The 15509-nt window shown below is 49.5% G+C and overlaps 1 protein-coding gene across 2 annotated transcripts in view; it reads right to left on the reverse strand.

The window, feature by feature from the left end:
- The window catches only part of ETS1 (ETS proto-oncogene 1, transcription factor), a 64748-nt gene continuing 49239 nt past the window's right edge, over positions 1–15509 (reverse strand). For both annotated transcript variants that reach the window (XM_042882491.1, XM_042882492.1), the window contains 5 exons: positions 13505–13582; positions 13132–13380; positions 10024–10284; positions 1320–1438; positions 1–524 (listed from right to left, as the gene is read on the reverse strand). In XM_042882491.1, the coding sequence (XP_042738425.1) occupies positions 309–524; positions 1320–1438; positions 10024–10284; positions 13132–13380; positions 13505–13582 (923 nt within the window). In that variant the 3' untranslated portion in view covers positions 1–308. The remainder of the gene's footprint in view (positions 525–1319; positions 1439–10023; positions 10285–13131; positions 13381–13504; positions 13583–15509) is intronic.

Here is a 15509-nt window from a genome sequence, read left to right on the forward strand (position 1 = left end):
TTTTTTTTTTTTTTTTTTTTTTTTCTTTTTTAAAGTGAGCTACATTGTTCTGGCTTTCTTAAAACTCAGAATCTTACCCAAAGAAGCCTGTCCTGGAGCTCTCAGCAAACAAAGGCTCATCCTTCTCCGAACCAAACTTTTAAGGTTATTCCAACCAGAAGTTCGACTCACCCGCCACCCTCTCTCCCAACATCCTCCAAGCATCAAATCTGAGTTACTCTCTATCAACAACAAAAAAATAACGAAAAAAAGCAAAAAAAAAAAAAAAAAAAAAAAAAAAAGATGAAGTCCCATAAGCTCTTCAGAATTCACTCGTCAGCATCCGGCTTGACGTCCAGCATCGCGTGCAGCTCCTCCGGCGTGTAGCCCAGCAGGCTCTGCAGGTCGCAGACGAAGCGGTAGACGTAGCGCTTGCCGGCCGTCTTGTGGATGATGTTCTTGTCATAATAGTAACGCAGACCACGGCTCAGCTTCTCATAGTTCATCTTGGGCTTGTTTTTCCTCTTGCCCCACCGCCTGGCCACCTAGGAGAGGGGTAAGGAGAATCAGAGGGGATGGATGACATGGGGATGAGAGAAGGCTTTCTGGCTTGAATGGGCGGCCCTTGGACACATGAAAGCCATTAAAGCTTGGGAAAACCGAAGTGTTCAACAGCAGAGCACAGAGAAGGACTCCATGAGGACACAGAAGTCAGGTAAGGTAACGGATACCCCATACATGGGGAATGGGACAAGGTTTAATGATCGTGGCGATGAAAGCTCAACAGTTGGACTACAAGGTCTCAGTGATCTATCCCAATTTTTTATGATACTATGGTTCTGTGATGATCAACGGGAAGCCTCAACTCTCAGCTGCACACATCTGTCACTGTGCCTTTCTCTATAGTGTTTCAGCTTCTCACTAACTCTGAGCATGGGTTATTGCTTCCTACACAACTTCAGCCCAATTTTTAACAGGACTTTAGCTGGGCTTCAATTCACTGCATTCCCCTACAGAAGACCAGAACAACAGGCCTGTCCTAATCTCAACCACGAAAGCCCTCAAGCTGTACCAAGGGATTTTCAGGTTGTATATTAGGAACAATTTATTCTCCAAAAGAGCAGTGCTGCACTGGCACAGCTGCCCAGGGTGTGGGGGGGTACATCAGAACCATGGGGATGTGGCATGTGGGGAGATGGTCAGTGGGCACAGTGGGGTGGGCTGGGTTGGACTGGGATCAGAGAGGTCTTTCCCAACCATAGTGATTCTGTGATTCTACAAAGGACAAAGATGCGAGTTATCTTAAATATTTCAGCAGCATTTGGGCTGTGGTACTTTACCTCATCTGGATCAGAAAGTTTGAACTCCCAGCCATCGCCCGTCCAGCTGATGAAGGACTGACAGGATTTGTCAGTGAGCAGCTCCAGCAGGAATTGCCACAGTTGGATGGGTCCACTGCCTGGAAAGACAAAGGAAACACAAAACATCAGTGCCAGCAAATCACACCCCCTTCCATCCCAGTCCAGGGTGGGGGGTTCACATGCAAATGATGCTCACCGCAAAAAAATAAAACCTTCTGCCAATAAAAAAAGAAAAGCATCAATGGCTGCAGGGTAAGACCTCAGACAATCTGGCAGTTAAATCCTGCAGGTAAAAGAGCTTCCAATTTGCAGTCAGAGCTGAATACTTGCACACTGGAATGCTTCACTCCGAGTTACATAAATAGGATTATTTTTCTGGCACCCAAACAGCCAGCAGTGCTGCCTTGGCACGAGAGCACCACCATCCCCTGTGTGCCAAAAAGCTCCTGGCCATTGCGTGAACTCCGGCAGACTTCTGCTTCCCAACCTTGACTCTTTGCTCTGTGCCTGTTTATGGAGATAAAGGGGACCCAGGTATGAAAATTATTTGGCCTCTCTCCAGGGCGTGTTGCTGCAGCTCACAGAGATGGGCAGGAGCTGCAGGGTTTGGCAGAGCTCTGCTTCCACCAGAGCAGCCGGAGAGGCAAGAGCATCCCTCGCTGTGGATGTTCAGCCTCTCTTTTTATCTCCACGTCTCCCATTTTGGTTTGGGTGCTAATTTTGGCCAACAGCAATTTGTCTCGCGGCACTGAGCTCAACACACCTAACGAGCAGCAGCTGGTACACTGCAGGGAGACTGCGGCTTCGCAGCCTGGTTTTGGCTGGATTCATGGTGTGTGTGGAATGATGTAAGAATTACCTCTTCTTTGCAGTTGTGTCCCAAGCAAAGGTAGAGGAGAAGCCCTCAAGCCAAAACTCTTTGATGAGCAACTTTAAATGTGGCCACACCCAAAACACTGCGCTCAGCTCTGGGAGAGATTTTGACATGTTGTAAATGGAGCTTAGAAAATCTCAGCAATAATAATGACAATAACAGTAATAAACAGAGCCAGAGGTTAGAGGAAATGATTTATCACCCCTGAAAAACTGTGCAGTCTGGATGAGGATGGCAGGCAGGACGGGGCAAACCCGGCGCTGACAGCAGTGAGCAAAAGCTTCAAGCAGGGAAAAAAATTATTTCCTCAGAATAAAGAGATGGAGTGCAGCCTGTTTCCATGAATGACAATGGAGGCTGTCAGAGCTGTGGCTGTGGGATAATGCAGGGAGGGAGGAGAGGGGTGTTCCCCCTAATCCACAGCATTTCAAATGACTCAAAGCAGACGGGCTGCTGGCAAGCAGGAAATGACAGAGCTGGCTCTGGGACAGGAGCATCAGGGCTGGGGAATCACTGCGCCCCATCCAGCCCTCCCCAGAGGGGAATCAGAGAGAAATCCCAAGGAATTGCTCCAGGTTTTGTGGGATCTCCTCCCAAACCATGCAGCACAAAGGAGCATCTCATCCCTGCTGTCTCTATCCGGCCCAGGACAAAGCAGACGGCTCACTGCATTGCCCCAGACATAAATGAGAAGAAGACGTTTGGTAGAGATGCTGCAGCCTCATGTGCTCAGCAGGAGCTTGCCAAGACACCGAGCCTCTGAGAGGGATGGGGCCAGAGCCGCACTGCATTACCTGCAGCGAAGTGAGGGAGGAAATTCAGATCATGCCTTCACCTCTCATCTGAAACAGAAAAGCCAAAGCCTGGTCCAAATCAGCCCCACATCTTGAGATCATGGCCCACACCAGGCTTTGTGCACAGGGGAATCACTGTGCAAGTGGGTGCTCCAGGCTGCACAGGTCAGGACAAGTGAGTACAGGAAGGGACCAATTCTCTAGTCCCATCCAACTTTATACCAATGCTTTACACACATAGGAGAGCAACTGGTGCCCAAAGCAGACCAACAGTGCTGGGACACAAGATTGCAGCACAGATTTACCATGCTGCCTAGACAAAGAAGAACTTTTTACTCCTTCCCCAAAATAAAACACATGGAAAGCTATTGTTTGGATACTAGGTTCAAGGTGACTGCCTTCTAACTACCTGTGTGTGATATTCAAGGCATTGGGGACATGATGCAAGAAGTGTCACCATTCCTGAGCCAGGGGCCAGCACAGCTCACGTTCCATGCTTGCCACTCAGCTGCCAGCTGGCACAGGGTGGTGCTGGAAAACCCAGCAGTTTATCACCCACTTGCTGCAAACGAGGTAGGCTCCTTCCTGCAGCACTAGGAGCTGCTCAAATGGTTATTTTGGGATTTTGAAGAAAGCGGTGTCATCCGGCAACTTGTGCCTTGCAAGAGGGATTCCCAAGGTCTATTCCTAGCTGCCCGCAGGACTCGCGTAAAACCCCAAATTCCTCTGTTGTTGGACAAGCAATTATGTCAAGAATGTGTTTACCACACAGCTCGCAGGCATGTCTCAGCTCCTATAAACACACCCTGCCGGAGGGGAAGGAGCAGAGGCCCTGCAGATGGGGCACGATGGTGAAGCAAGGCAGGCACTGCACATGGCAGGAATCAAAGCCAGCACGTGTGCAAGCCAGTAGGGCCCAAACAACATGGGGAGACCACAGGAATAAGGGGAAGAGAGAACACCAGGGCACAGGTGCTGGGGAGGACTGTGTATGGTCTACTTGGAAGAAACAGCTGTAATCAGAGCTGAAATTAATTCCTTTTGCACACTTTTCATGCAAAGCAAGGAGCTAAAAGGTTTCTCTGTGACATTCAACTTGTACAGAGATGTCCACCCACCTGCAGCACATTCCCAGCACTACTGGGATGTGACGCTGCTGGGCTTGTCTCTGCGCCCTGCCCCTCGTTGCCTTCCTCTCATCCCCATCCACTGCAGGAAATACCCACTGAGACATCTGGTCCAGATCACTTTGGACCACTGGAGTGCCCCTGCAGCCCCAAGCATGAGGTGCAAGGACGCAAGCCCCCCTTTATGGTGCTGGTCCCACTGCATGCTCCCAGGGATTTCCCACACCAAAGCACCCAGCCTCATTGTCCCCACAGGAGCTGTGCAGAATAGAACCCGCCAGAGGGGCTGGCTGCCCATTGGGCCACAATGGGGACCCTGTCTTGCCTCGGTACTACTGAAGAGGGTCCTTCAGCTGGGCTGCTGGGGCCTGTCACTGCACAGGAATTCTCCAACGTCAGGGGGAAAATATGCTTCTTGTGCCAGATGACAGCAGGCCTCTATTCTGGCTGAGTGGTGTCACACCAGGGCACTGGGTTTGGTGTTACACCATCCTTACACCGTCCTGCCCGGGATAAGGCTGGAGATCCCCATTCCTGCTCCATGTGCTTTGGGTAGGACTGGAGATCCCCTGCTAACTTCCCACCCTGTGGTTCCAGAGATGGTTTTATACCAAAATGCCCAGTCTCCAACATTCATTCAGGTTTTCTGCTTCAGCACACCCCAGTGGGCACTGCCACCAGTGTGGTGATGCCAGCAGTACCCCACTGCCTGTGCAGGCACAGTTCCCAGCCCTCAGTGCGTCACTCCCACTGTCTCTCAAGCTTGTTTCACACCCTCACCCCTCTCAACGGTCTCTGTTTGAAAGAAGAAAAATAAAACAAACAAAAAAAAGCTTCAAAAAAAAAAAAAGAAAAGAAAAGAAAAAAAAAAAAGGCACCTATGCTGTTCACTCTGTGGTTTGTGGTTCACACCAAACAAAACAATTGGACATAGCAACATCTCCAAAACAGCCCTCGTTTTGGTGACGTGCCCACCCTACACAAACCCCATCAGTGGCATTGCAGGCACTGGAGTCCAAGAATCCAACTGCTGTGTTGGGATTGTGGAACCATCACTGCGTGCCTTGCCTCCCCACATCCCTTACCCAGCCTGGTGCAGCCACACCATCACCAAGGGCTTGATTTGTGCAGGCAGCAGGACACTGAAGTACAGATGGAAACATCTCCAAAAAGTGATCAGAGTGGGGAAAGACCCAGAAAGCTACTTCTTGCCACGTGCTTTTTGTGCTGCTTGCAGAGCAGCCCCTCTGCTGCTGCTCTGCCATCCCCTCCAGGCTGCTGGGCAGAGCAGAGCTGCTGTCACGCTCGGGCAGCGTAGCGTGGGGCTGATTTCACTGTCATTTGCACACGTCTGGCAGGTGGGGCAGGAGCACTGAAGCAGCCCCACAACCCACCCTGCAGCTCCCCACCCTGCAACATGATGCTGCAGCAGGAGACGTTGCTGGTGACACTGAGTCACCCCACAAGGGTTGGCAAAGCACGGGACTCAAACTTAGTGAATGAGCACCATCTCCTGCATCTCATGCTACATCTCCAAACTCCCCTAAACCAAGATACCAGCAGCTACAAATGCTCACACAGGCAGGATGCAGGGAGGAAAGATGCTGATGTTTCTAGAAAAGCAACTGCACAGGATCTGGATGCCAAGGACAGACACCCACATGTCAGGAGCATGGCAGGGTCATGCTGGTGTGTTTTGCATGCCCAAATCTGGGAGATCACAGGCTGGAAGCTGAAGGCCAGCAGCATAGTAAGAGGAGGGGAAGAAGCAGCACACAAACTCTCTTGAAAGACACCCACTTTCTTTGGCATCGACTTTCTTGCAAAACAGCAGCTGCGTGCTTTCACTTCTGTCTCACTGATAAGCATCGCACAGAAACGGAGGCTGTCGAAGGCACGGCTTCATCTGCACCACAGATGGTCTGGATGGGGTGGATGGGTTCACGGGGCACATTTGAGCCACTATCAATACAGTGCCATGAATGCTGATAGCAACCCTCAGAGCTGGATCCAGGGCACAACCGTTAGCTGTACAGAAGCAGTTCTGGGTGCTCAGGAGATAGCATCTCATCCCTGCACTGCTTCTGTCTTCTCTAAGGGCAGAGCGATAATGAAGATAGCATCAATCTGTCGCTAAGAGAGACAGTCAGAGACAGTCAGGGTGTGTGTGATACTAGCTGGGGCAAGGACATTAACTCCTTCAGTGCTGAGATTGCCTGTGAAGACTTCAGAAACTTCCTAACTTGCCCCATAAGAATGGACAACTTACAAAGGCAATCCTGGCCTTGCAGTCAAGGCATCAAGGTGTGCTTCACAGTCATCTCAACCTGCTCATCCCTTTCTCCTCTCTCCCCCCACCAGGCCCAAGGGGAATCGCTGTGCTCTGCTGCTTCAGCTCTCAGGATCAGAGGCTCAGTGCATCACAGCTCAGTGCTGCAGGCAACGCTGTGAGACGGAAAGCCCCGGCTCACTCAGATGGTGCTGAGGTCCTTTGTGCCACAAAGCAAACACCACAGCTTGGCTATGAACTCATGCAGGTGCTTTGGGGTGCTCAAGAAAAGCCAAAAGCAATTCAGCCTGGAGCAGCACAGGGTCTGAATCTTTGCTGGACCTGCACCAGCAGGAGGTCAGCAGGCTGGAAGCTGAAGGCCAGAAGTAGGTCAGAGCAGTGGAAAATAAATATAGAGCAAAAAGGCAGAAGATCAGTGCGGTCAGGCCCACAGCATGGGCAGCACGCTGCTCTGCTACAGCCCAGTGGTACTCATTCACACAGTGTTTGCTCTCAGGAAGGATGCAGGTTGCTGTGGTACCCACAGAGGCTGGCAGCTCGTGGGATCCAGCAAGGCAGCCCTGCGGATGGCACAGAGCTCCATTTGGCACAGCTGAGCTCAGGATGAGGGCTCAGAATGCAGCCAGAATGAGGCACTCACCCACACCAAACGCTGTGCTGAGGAGCTCAGTGCTCACTCAGATAACTCAATGTGAGATCTCACATCTGCCTGCAGAGCAGACACATCCTGACACTTGTCCAACTTTAAGGTTTGCATTCTGTCTTCATTTCCTAGGTCATTTCAAAAAGGAATAAAACCTGGCTTATAGTAAGGCTCCACTTGGCCAAACTCCAGAGAGCTTGCCCCCAAAAAGATGTCCATGGACATCCTTCCCTGCAGCTATGGAAACTGTAGTTTACTAACTCCGGAGCAGTTACATTTCTCCTTCAAAAAAAGATAAGAAAATTGCATCAATTTCTATCTGAGCAACCATGGCAACTTGTTAAATTAGGTCAAGATGTGGGGGCAGATAAAGCAGCTCTGAAAAGCTGCTTGCGAGCTGTGTGAGGAACACATCAAACACAAATGGCGCTTCCGTCAAAATGCACCTCCTCAGCGCAGCACGCGCCTCCCGGGGCAGATATCATCAGAGATTGCCACAGCTGTGGTAAGGCTGTGCCACCTCCCAGGGCCACCAGCAAAACAGGCCCATGCTGACAGAGCCAAGTAATATGGGCAGGTTCCTAACACAAACCCAGAGAGCCCCCGAGGTGATGGATGTGGTATTCCACGCCAAGGCACCGTGGCACATCTGCTGGGCGCTGCACTGGATGGTGATGGGGTGCCAGTGTTGGGTGCATGTTCCAGGAATGCTCTGGGTGAGAGATGGAAAGCTGTGGGGCCATGGGCTGGCAGTCCCCCTGCTCTGCTCTTCTGGAGGCTCCACCTCCTCAGCAGAGCTGTAGAGAGCTCAGGCTTCGAGTTCCTCAGCTCTAACCACCAGATAGCACTTCCTCCCCTGAGTAAAGTAAAAGTAAAGCAAAGCAAAAACAAGAAGCCAGGACTTCTGTCTGAGAGTCCCCACCGTCCCTTCTCAGCTGGCCAATGAGAGGTCCTCACTTCTCCATGGCCAGCCTTACTTTTTTTATTTCTTCCCAGAAATAAACTACTGCAGAACAGTTTCAAGAGGGCCAAGTTCTCCTACAATTCGTCATACAACATGTTCTCACTCGCTCTCACTGTGACCTGCTTTCAGAGCAACCTGGCTTCGCCTTGCACCCATGCTAGGCTCCCTCTATACAGGAAATATGAGGTGCTGACAGGTCAGTAGACATTAAAAAGGGATGGAGGACATTCCTAGAGTCACACATTTGTAAAGCTTGTCAGTCCAAAGATCCTTCCCCATGGTAAATGCAGGCAGGGGCAGTTTCAGCTCTGAATAACTACTCAGCAGCCTCTGGAGAAAGCGGCGCTCTGACCGAAGGATTTCCAAGTGATTGGTGTTCCTGGAAACCTCTAATTTTCCTCTGTTTAAAGTTTTTCAAGTAAAGCAATGAAAAAACTTATTGATCATGTCAGAGTGCGTGGGCCAGGGGATTATCTTCCCAGCTCAAAGCAGGCTTTGAAACGAGGCAAGGGAAAAAGTTATGCAGAGAAAAGCATTTGGAAGTGTGCTCTGGCACTGCATAAACCAAAGCCTCACTTTCCCTGTGGCAAGAGTCCAAGGACACACTTTGGGGTGCTAAGCTCCTTGGCCAAGCACCGGGTCCAGCCCCAGCTTTGGTTCCTCACTGCAGAGGGAGCTGGGAGTGCAGCCTCTCTGCTTCCATGAGCAATAGCAAACGTGGAGGGAAACTTCCCACCCCAGCAGCCGAGCTCCTTCCCAGGTGATGGGTGCCCTGCACGCTTCCACAGCCCCAGTGAAAGGTGTTATCAGAGGAAAAGAGGAAAAAGAAGTGCAAGTAGCACTCCTGGGCTCTTTTCTTAGGAACTCCAACTCCTGTGGCTGGGGCAGAGCCCCTCCTACCACTCACGCCTCTCCCCACAACAGCCCCCAGCAAAAGCCATTCAGGAATGGCAGAGCACACTTTTATTTTGCATAGACCTGCTCAAAACAGGCTCACTCAGCAAGGCCGAGTTGAGCTTTCTTTCTAACTAAAGCTGTAGCAACAAACCACTTCCTTTTTTACACATCCTAAAATTATCTCTCCACCTCTCCTCCCCTCTGCATTTACACCCAACAAAAACTCAGTCTCAGCCTGAAGATGAGCTGTGTGTGGGAGGAGATTTCAGGGACAGTCACATGTCAGGATCTGCTCTGAACCTTTTGATGATTTTTATCTGCACAACTATTTCCACTGCTTGGCTCCTCTGGGCCACAGCTGCTACCAGCTGAGAAGGAGGGATCAGTGTGAACCAGGGAAGGAGCAGGCAGAAGGCTGCCCTGCAAACATTACCTGTCTTACAGGGAAATGACATAGCACAGAACGACTGGAAAGGATTACCTCGACATTGGCTTGAAGCCTGATCCCATGATTCTCTCCATGAAGAAAGGAGGTGGCCAGATTGCAGGGGGGACTATCATGTAAAAACACAAAGTTCCCATGGTCTATCACCTTCTCATCTCTCTCATTGCAGGGAATGGAAAATGCTTGGATCTGCTTTGGCAGTATCCCACCCCTGTCTCGCACCAGCACAAAAAGCAAAACAAAGTTCCTTCCTCCCTGCTGGAAGGGGATAAGATCATTCTGCATCATGCATAGCAATGCTGAAACACAGCCAGTCCTGCCTGAAGTGGGAAACCACAAGCAAGAGGCCAGTGCACTACATGAAAGTGGCAGTGGGGAAACCAGGGCTCCCTTTGAGTTCTCAACAAAGCTCACCAGACCCCAGCTCCTACCAAAGCCAACAGGAGGCATCCAGCTTAAACAACACACAAGTGCCCAGCGCTCAGATCCTACATGAGGATCAGAGTACCTGTGCCCAAAGCCTTGGGCTGACCCCCTAAACCCTCACTCAGAGCAACCCAGAGACCCTGGAGGCTCTGCCCTCTCCTTACACAGAGGCTCTCCATGAAGTGCAGAGCACAGAGCTGCTTTCCAGGGACTGCTACCCTACCTGTGTAGCCGGCGAGGGCAGCGGCAGGAATGACAGGCTTGTCCTTGTTCATGTCAGCCCGATCTCGAACATAGTCCTTGAAGGTGCCCTTGGGCTTGTGGTTGGGCAGGGCGGTGGGGTAGTCCTCCGAGTCAAAGCTATCATAGGAGGGGACGCGCTGCAGGCTCTGGAAGGAGGACTGGCTGCTCCAGGACTGCGTCAGGCGGTCGCAGCTGTCGTAGCTCTCTATGCTCTCAAAGGAGTCCTGGCCACCCAGTTTACCTGGTGAGAAGGAAGGCAATGTGAGAGGTGCCTGGCCAACACAGGGATGCTCTCAGTCAATGTGGTCATGAGAAGGATGCTTCGCTTGCCTGCAACAAGGCAGCCAGGCAAACATTGCTATCGGGCTGTGTCACACCATACAACTCAAATCCAAGCCCTGAAACAAGGATATCTTCATTACCTTTGTAATTCAAGAGCAGAGCCCTAGAAATCAGGCAGCAGAGCAAGGCAGGCAGAATTAGGGAAAAATACCCAGAGCCTTGACTCTCTACCAAAGACAGGTGCCTGGGGCCTACTGAAAACTGCCCTCTGTTTCCAAAAGGCAATGGCAGAGAAATAATCCACTTTAGACAGATATTCAGGGCCTAAACATGGGCCCTTCAAAGCCTCTTGCTGCAGAAAGATACAGGTCTGCAGTGATTGCCATATTATAACTGCCAGTCCTATGTAAGCACTGCTCAGGCTTATTAAGGGCACTGGACACCCGGCTTCTTTGCTTTTCATGTTTCCTACAAAACTCTACAGCAGCCTTTTATTGCCATATGTTACAATCGACTTCCACCCCCAAATCCCCATACAGCAGCGATTTGATGGAGGAAGGGAGCAAAAGTCTGAGAGCTCAAACAGCTATTTTTCCAGTTCTGGTAAGGTGAGCACAGCTGGGTTGTATCAAGACTGCTCTCCAGGGTATTTTTAGTAAAGACCAGAACTTGAGAGGCCAGATCCTCAGCAGCACCATGCTGATTTACACCCACTAGGAACGGCACAAGTATACCCTGTGTACTTAAAGCAGTGAGCTAAAAAAGGATACAAAGAACAAACTGAAATTGCTCTCTCTGATCTCCCTCACGCTGCCGATTGCTCAACATCTTTACTGACAAACTGAGAGCATAACAGGATCATTCAAGTTCACTAACTTCCCAAACCGGGCTAAAAACAGCTGCTGGGATTGTGCAAGAACTCCTGGAGAAATTTCCATTGGCAGAGCTACCCGCAGCTTGGGCCCAGATAGTAAATCACAGGGGAACGGGATCGTGGAAGGACGCTGGCACGCTCCCGCAGATCTTTGTTGTGTTGTAGTTCGAAGAGCACTTGCTGCAAAAAGACACAACTACCGTGGGTGTGGAGATATGCCAAAAAGGCAGCTCTGCCCTGACTGCTGGCCTCAGCAACAGGCATCTCCCTCTTCATCCCACAGAGATGCTCCATCTTCAAGCAAATGAGCTGGTCTTACAAGCTGGGATTTCCAGTTTAGACCCAGCTTCTCCTTCACATGACTTCATGAGACTCAGTGCAGCCTGACATCCATCATTCCCTCTTGGATACCTTGTTAGTTACTGCTAGAGAGTCCAAGTTACAAAATGATTCTCCTGGCGATATCCACACTTCAAATTCTTTTTTTTTGTTGTTTGCTTGTTTTTTGTTTTTTGAGAACTTACAAAATGCTCTTCAACCAATTCCTGAATCCTGGGAGGGGAAAATATCACAGTTCTGTGCAAGTTCCTTCATTGGTGTAACCACTTCTCTGGGAAATACCAAGGCACAAGCTCTTCTAGATAAAGAATTAGCAATCTGCCAGATGAACAGCTTCAGCATTAGAGCCATGACTTGTGTCATTTCATTGAAAATTCACCCAAATTTGACCTAGCTGTGAGCCTTTGCAAACCATGCCTTGCACCTACTCAGGAGAAATTTGTTAAGGAGTTTGACAGCCCTGTTTTCCAACCAGACACCTTCACTGATAAGGCAGACAGAAAAACCTCTCTTGGAACCACAAAATTAACTTCTAATGCCCCCACAAAGCAAGGCAAAGTGCAACTGTCTGGAAAACCTTCACCCTAATGTCTCTCTTCCTTAAGTGCTTGACTTCACGAATGATTAACCTTATAATAGAGTGGGAGGTGGAAATGTCTGTAAATATAAATAAGCTGGACTCTGGTTTACGTTAAAGCTTCCTTATAGCACTCTGGGAGGATTTATGCCACCCGAAGGCCATTCTACATTGCTTACATGTAGTGCCAGTGTGAGCATACCCACGATGTGCTGCACTTCTTCGACAGCAATCAGTAGCATTAGCTAATGCCAGGGCCTTTGGACCCCAGTGCCGGGTGAAGGGCTCCTTCTTCACTCCCTGGAGCCTTTTTAGGCTTTTTGTAGGTACACACTCAAAATACAATTGCAAAAGCATCCCCGACTCATTGCATTTCAATGAGAATTCATAGGAAATCACCTGTGTTAAGGAAAAGTCCAAGAAGAGTGAAAGACACAGATGAAGGAATGATAGAAAAGGGTTGGCTTCAATGGGACAGATCACCAGTTCAAGCAAATAGCCATCAAAATCAATGGAGGTAATGGCAAAGAGTTTGGATCTTCGAGTGTAAAAACTTCCAGAGCTGTAGACAGTAATTCCTAATGAGAACTTGTAAAGGATTTATCGGTTGGGTTTTTTTTGCCTGATTTTCTAGGAAAGTGAGATTTCTACAACCACAGAGCAGTCTGTCCTCCCTAATAACCAAAAAGCATATTTCAGCTTCACTCAAGTTCGACATCAAAGTGCAGGGCAAGAAATGCCACATTTTTACAGATGCAAAAGCAAGCAGCGGAGTGGAGACGAGAAAGACCTTCTTGTTTTCCCCAGAAAGAAAGGCAGGAAAGGTTCAAAGCCTCCAGAGAAACTCTAGGGGAATTCAACCCCAGAAATGACACATGTTGGGAAACAGCTTCATTACTGGTATCGCACGGCTCCCTGTTGGCTTTGGTCTCCTGCAGAAGGGAAGGCAGCACTCATGTTCATGTAAGCAGAGACAGCAAGAACTCAAGCAAACCATGAGAGATGCCCAACCATACCTCGACTGGCACGTCCCATGCACATGTTGTCCGGCGTCACCACCTCCTGTTTGATCGTGAAGTAATCTGTCTGCAGGGAGTCCGTCTGGACGGGGTCACGCAGGATGACTGAGGGATAGTCGTTCTCATACTTGAGGGACAGAAGCTCTTCCGAGCTGATGGGATGGAGGGTCTGGTAGGACTCTGTGATGAAGCTGGGCTCGGAGAACTCGGAGGGAGGCACGCACTGTGCGTGTTCAATGCCATAACCTGGCGGCAGGATGAGAGGCTCAGAAAGCAAAGCAAGCAATCCTTATATGATGCAGAGACACCTGTAGGAGGTGGCCCTTCTATGCCTGGAAGCACAGTAATGATAACAATAACTGGGACTTACTAATGAAGTAGTCTGAAGTGTAGCGGGATTCTGGATACGCTGCATTCACTCCATTTGCTGGGTACGGTTTTGCCTCTTCTGCAAAGAGAAAAGGAAGCAGCTGTCACATGCCCATAGACACATCATGCTTTGCAAAGCATGCTGTAACACACAGAGGTCTAAGCGTCCTAAAGGTCTCCTGCCTGGGTTAAATCGGGCCGTTCAAAGGAAATGTGCAGTTAAGTGCTGATATATCACTGAAACACATGCTTGATACATTCAGGCTCCTTTGGGAACTGTTGCTGCAGACGCACAAATTTAAACAAAACAAACTAACAGTTCTCTCTATCCACGGCTCCAGGTGGTTCTACAATGCTTGTTACATAATTTCCTTGCATCCTTTATTTCATCAGTTTCTTTCTTTACAAAATTGCTTCACTTGGTTACACGTATGGTTTTATGAAAAAAGACCACCGTTCAAGGACAGCTGTTGTCCTGGAAAACTCTCTATTTTTAGGCCAGGTAGATGTAAGTCAGTGGGTAATGCAGACCAAAACCAGCCCCTATGATATTAAATTAATGCTACCTTCCTGTGTACACAGCACCTTTCACCTTACGCCTGATAAAGGCAGAGGATCCCAACTCAAAGCTTTGCCATCCTCTCCTTTAACCAGCCCTAACACACACTGCTCAGACTACGTATGGGCAACACCACAAATGTTGACCTTTCTATAGGCGTGGTTCACTGGGAACAAGCAAGCATCACATCAAAGCAGACTGCCCATTTTCCACTGCTCTTTCTGAGCACTTTCCTGCTCCCAGACTCAGCACTGACTTTGCTTTCCCACCTAAAAGCCACACTGCTCCTCCTGACCATTTTTTCCAATAACACCTTACTCGTTCCAGTATGGCACGCGGGCAGAGATAGCAGCATGGGAGATTTTTTTTTTTCTTTGCAGAGGGTAACAAAAATAAAATGCACTAACATCTCTGGGTTATATTTATTTCTGCTGAGGCTATAAAGAAGCAAACTGAAGATAATGCACGTTCGTTTGCAAGGAGCCTAATTTTGGCCCTCTCTCCTGGGGATTGCAGGGGTGGAAAATATCTTCCAACAAAAGGAGGTTTTGTGCAAACAGAGAGACCTAATGAGAAATGCTCTTTTTCTCCCCATGGAGTCTGCCAAGGGGCAGGGAGGGTGACCACAGGGAAAGAGAGCAACCTTCAGCTATGCTTACAGTCAAGCAGAGTGCACTGCTGACTGCTGGTAACTGAAGAAGCTATTTTAGGAAGAAATTTGGAAAAATAAGCCCGAAAATACCCAAATCCATGCAGGGAAAAGTCGCCCATCTGCTGCCATTTTTAAACCCTGAGCAGGCTGTGGTCCGTGAGTCACTCCCTCGGAAAGAGCTCACAAGGGGAGGAGTGTTAGCAGGAGGACAGCAGGGTCACAGTCTGTCCCAGCATGACCCCACTCCAGCAGTCACACCACCACAGGTAATGCCAGGCACGTCAGGGTTAGCCACCACCCTCAGCATCACCAGATCTGGGTGATGATGGCAGGTGACCAGGTGATGGGTGCCAGAAGTGGGGATTGGCGAGAGGACCCTGTGGGCTCACCCATAGCGTGGCTCTATAGGTGAACCTATGGGAATGGTGATCTTCACCTTCATGCTTCACATCTTCAGCTGCAAAGCGGAGAGAAACATCTCACACAGGGAGAGATGTTGTACAACACCAGCACAACAGAACCTGGATTTGACTGGGGCCTGAAGATATGAGACCAGTAAGATGAGTCTCATGACTTCCAGGGAAGAGGAATTAGTCCTTGGAGTGAAGCTGGTTATTTCTTGGAAGATCTCCTCAGTTACTCTCCAAATACTTCACACATATTGCCCCTCTGGGAGATGTGTAAAGAACCCACCATCCAAGCTATGGCTCAGACGACTTAAACAAGAAGTGATGAAGTCACTAACAAAGCTGAACACAGAATGGGGATTTCTTGGTTCCCAGAGCTACGTTAGTG

The sequence above is a fragment of the Lagopus leucura genome, unplaced genomic scaffold (genome assembly GCF_019238085.1).
Source record: "Lagopus leucura isolate 7727_CA_CO unplaced genomic scaffold, USGS_WTPT01 Super-Scaffold_100034, whole genome shotgun sequence".
Classification (NCBI taxonomy): Eukaryota; Metazoa; Chordata; class Aves; order Galliformes; family Phasianidae; genus Lagopus; species Lagopus leucura.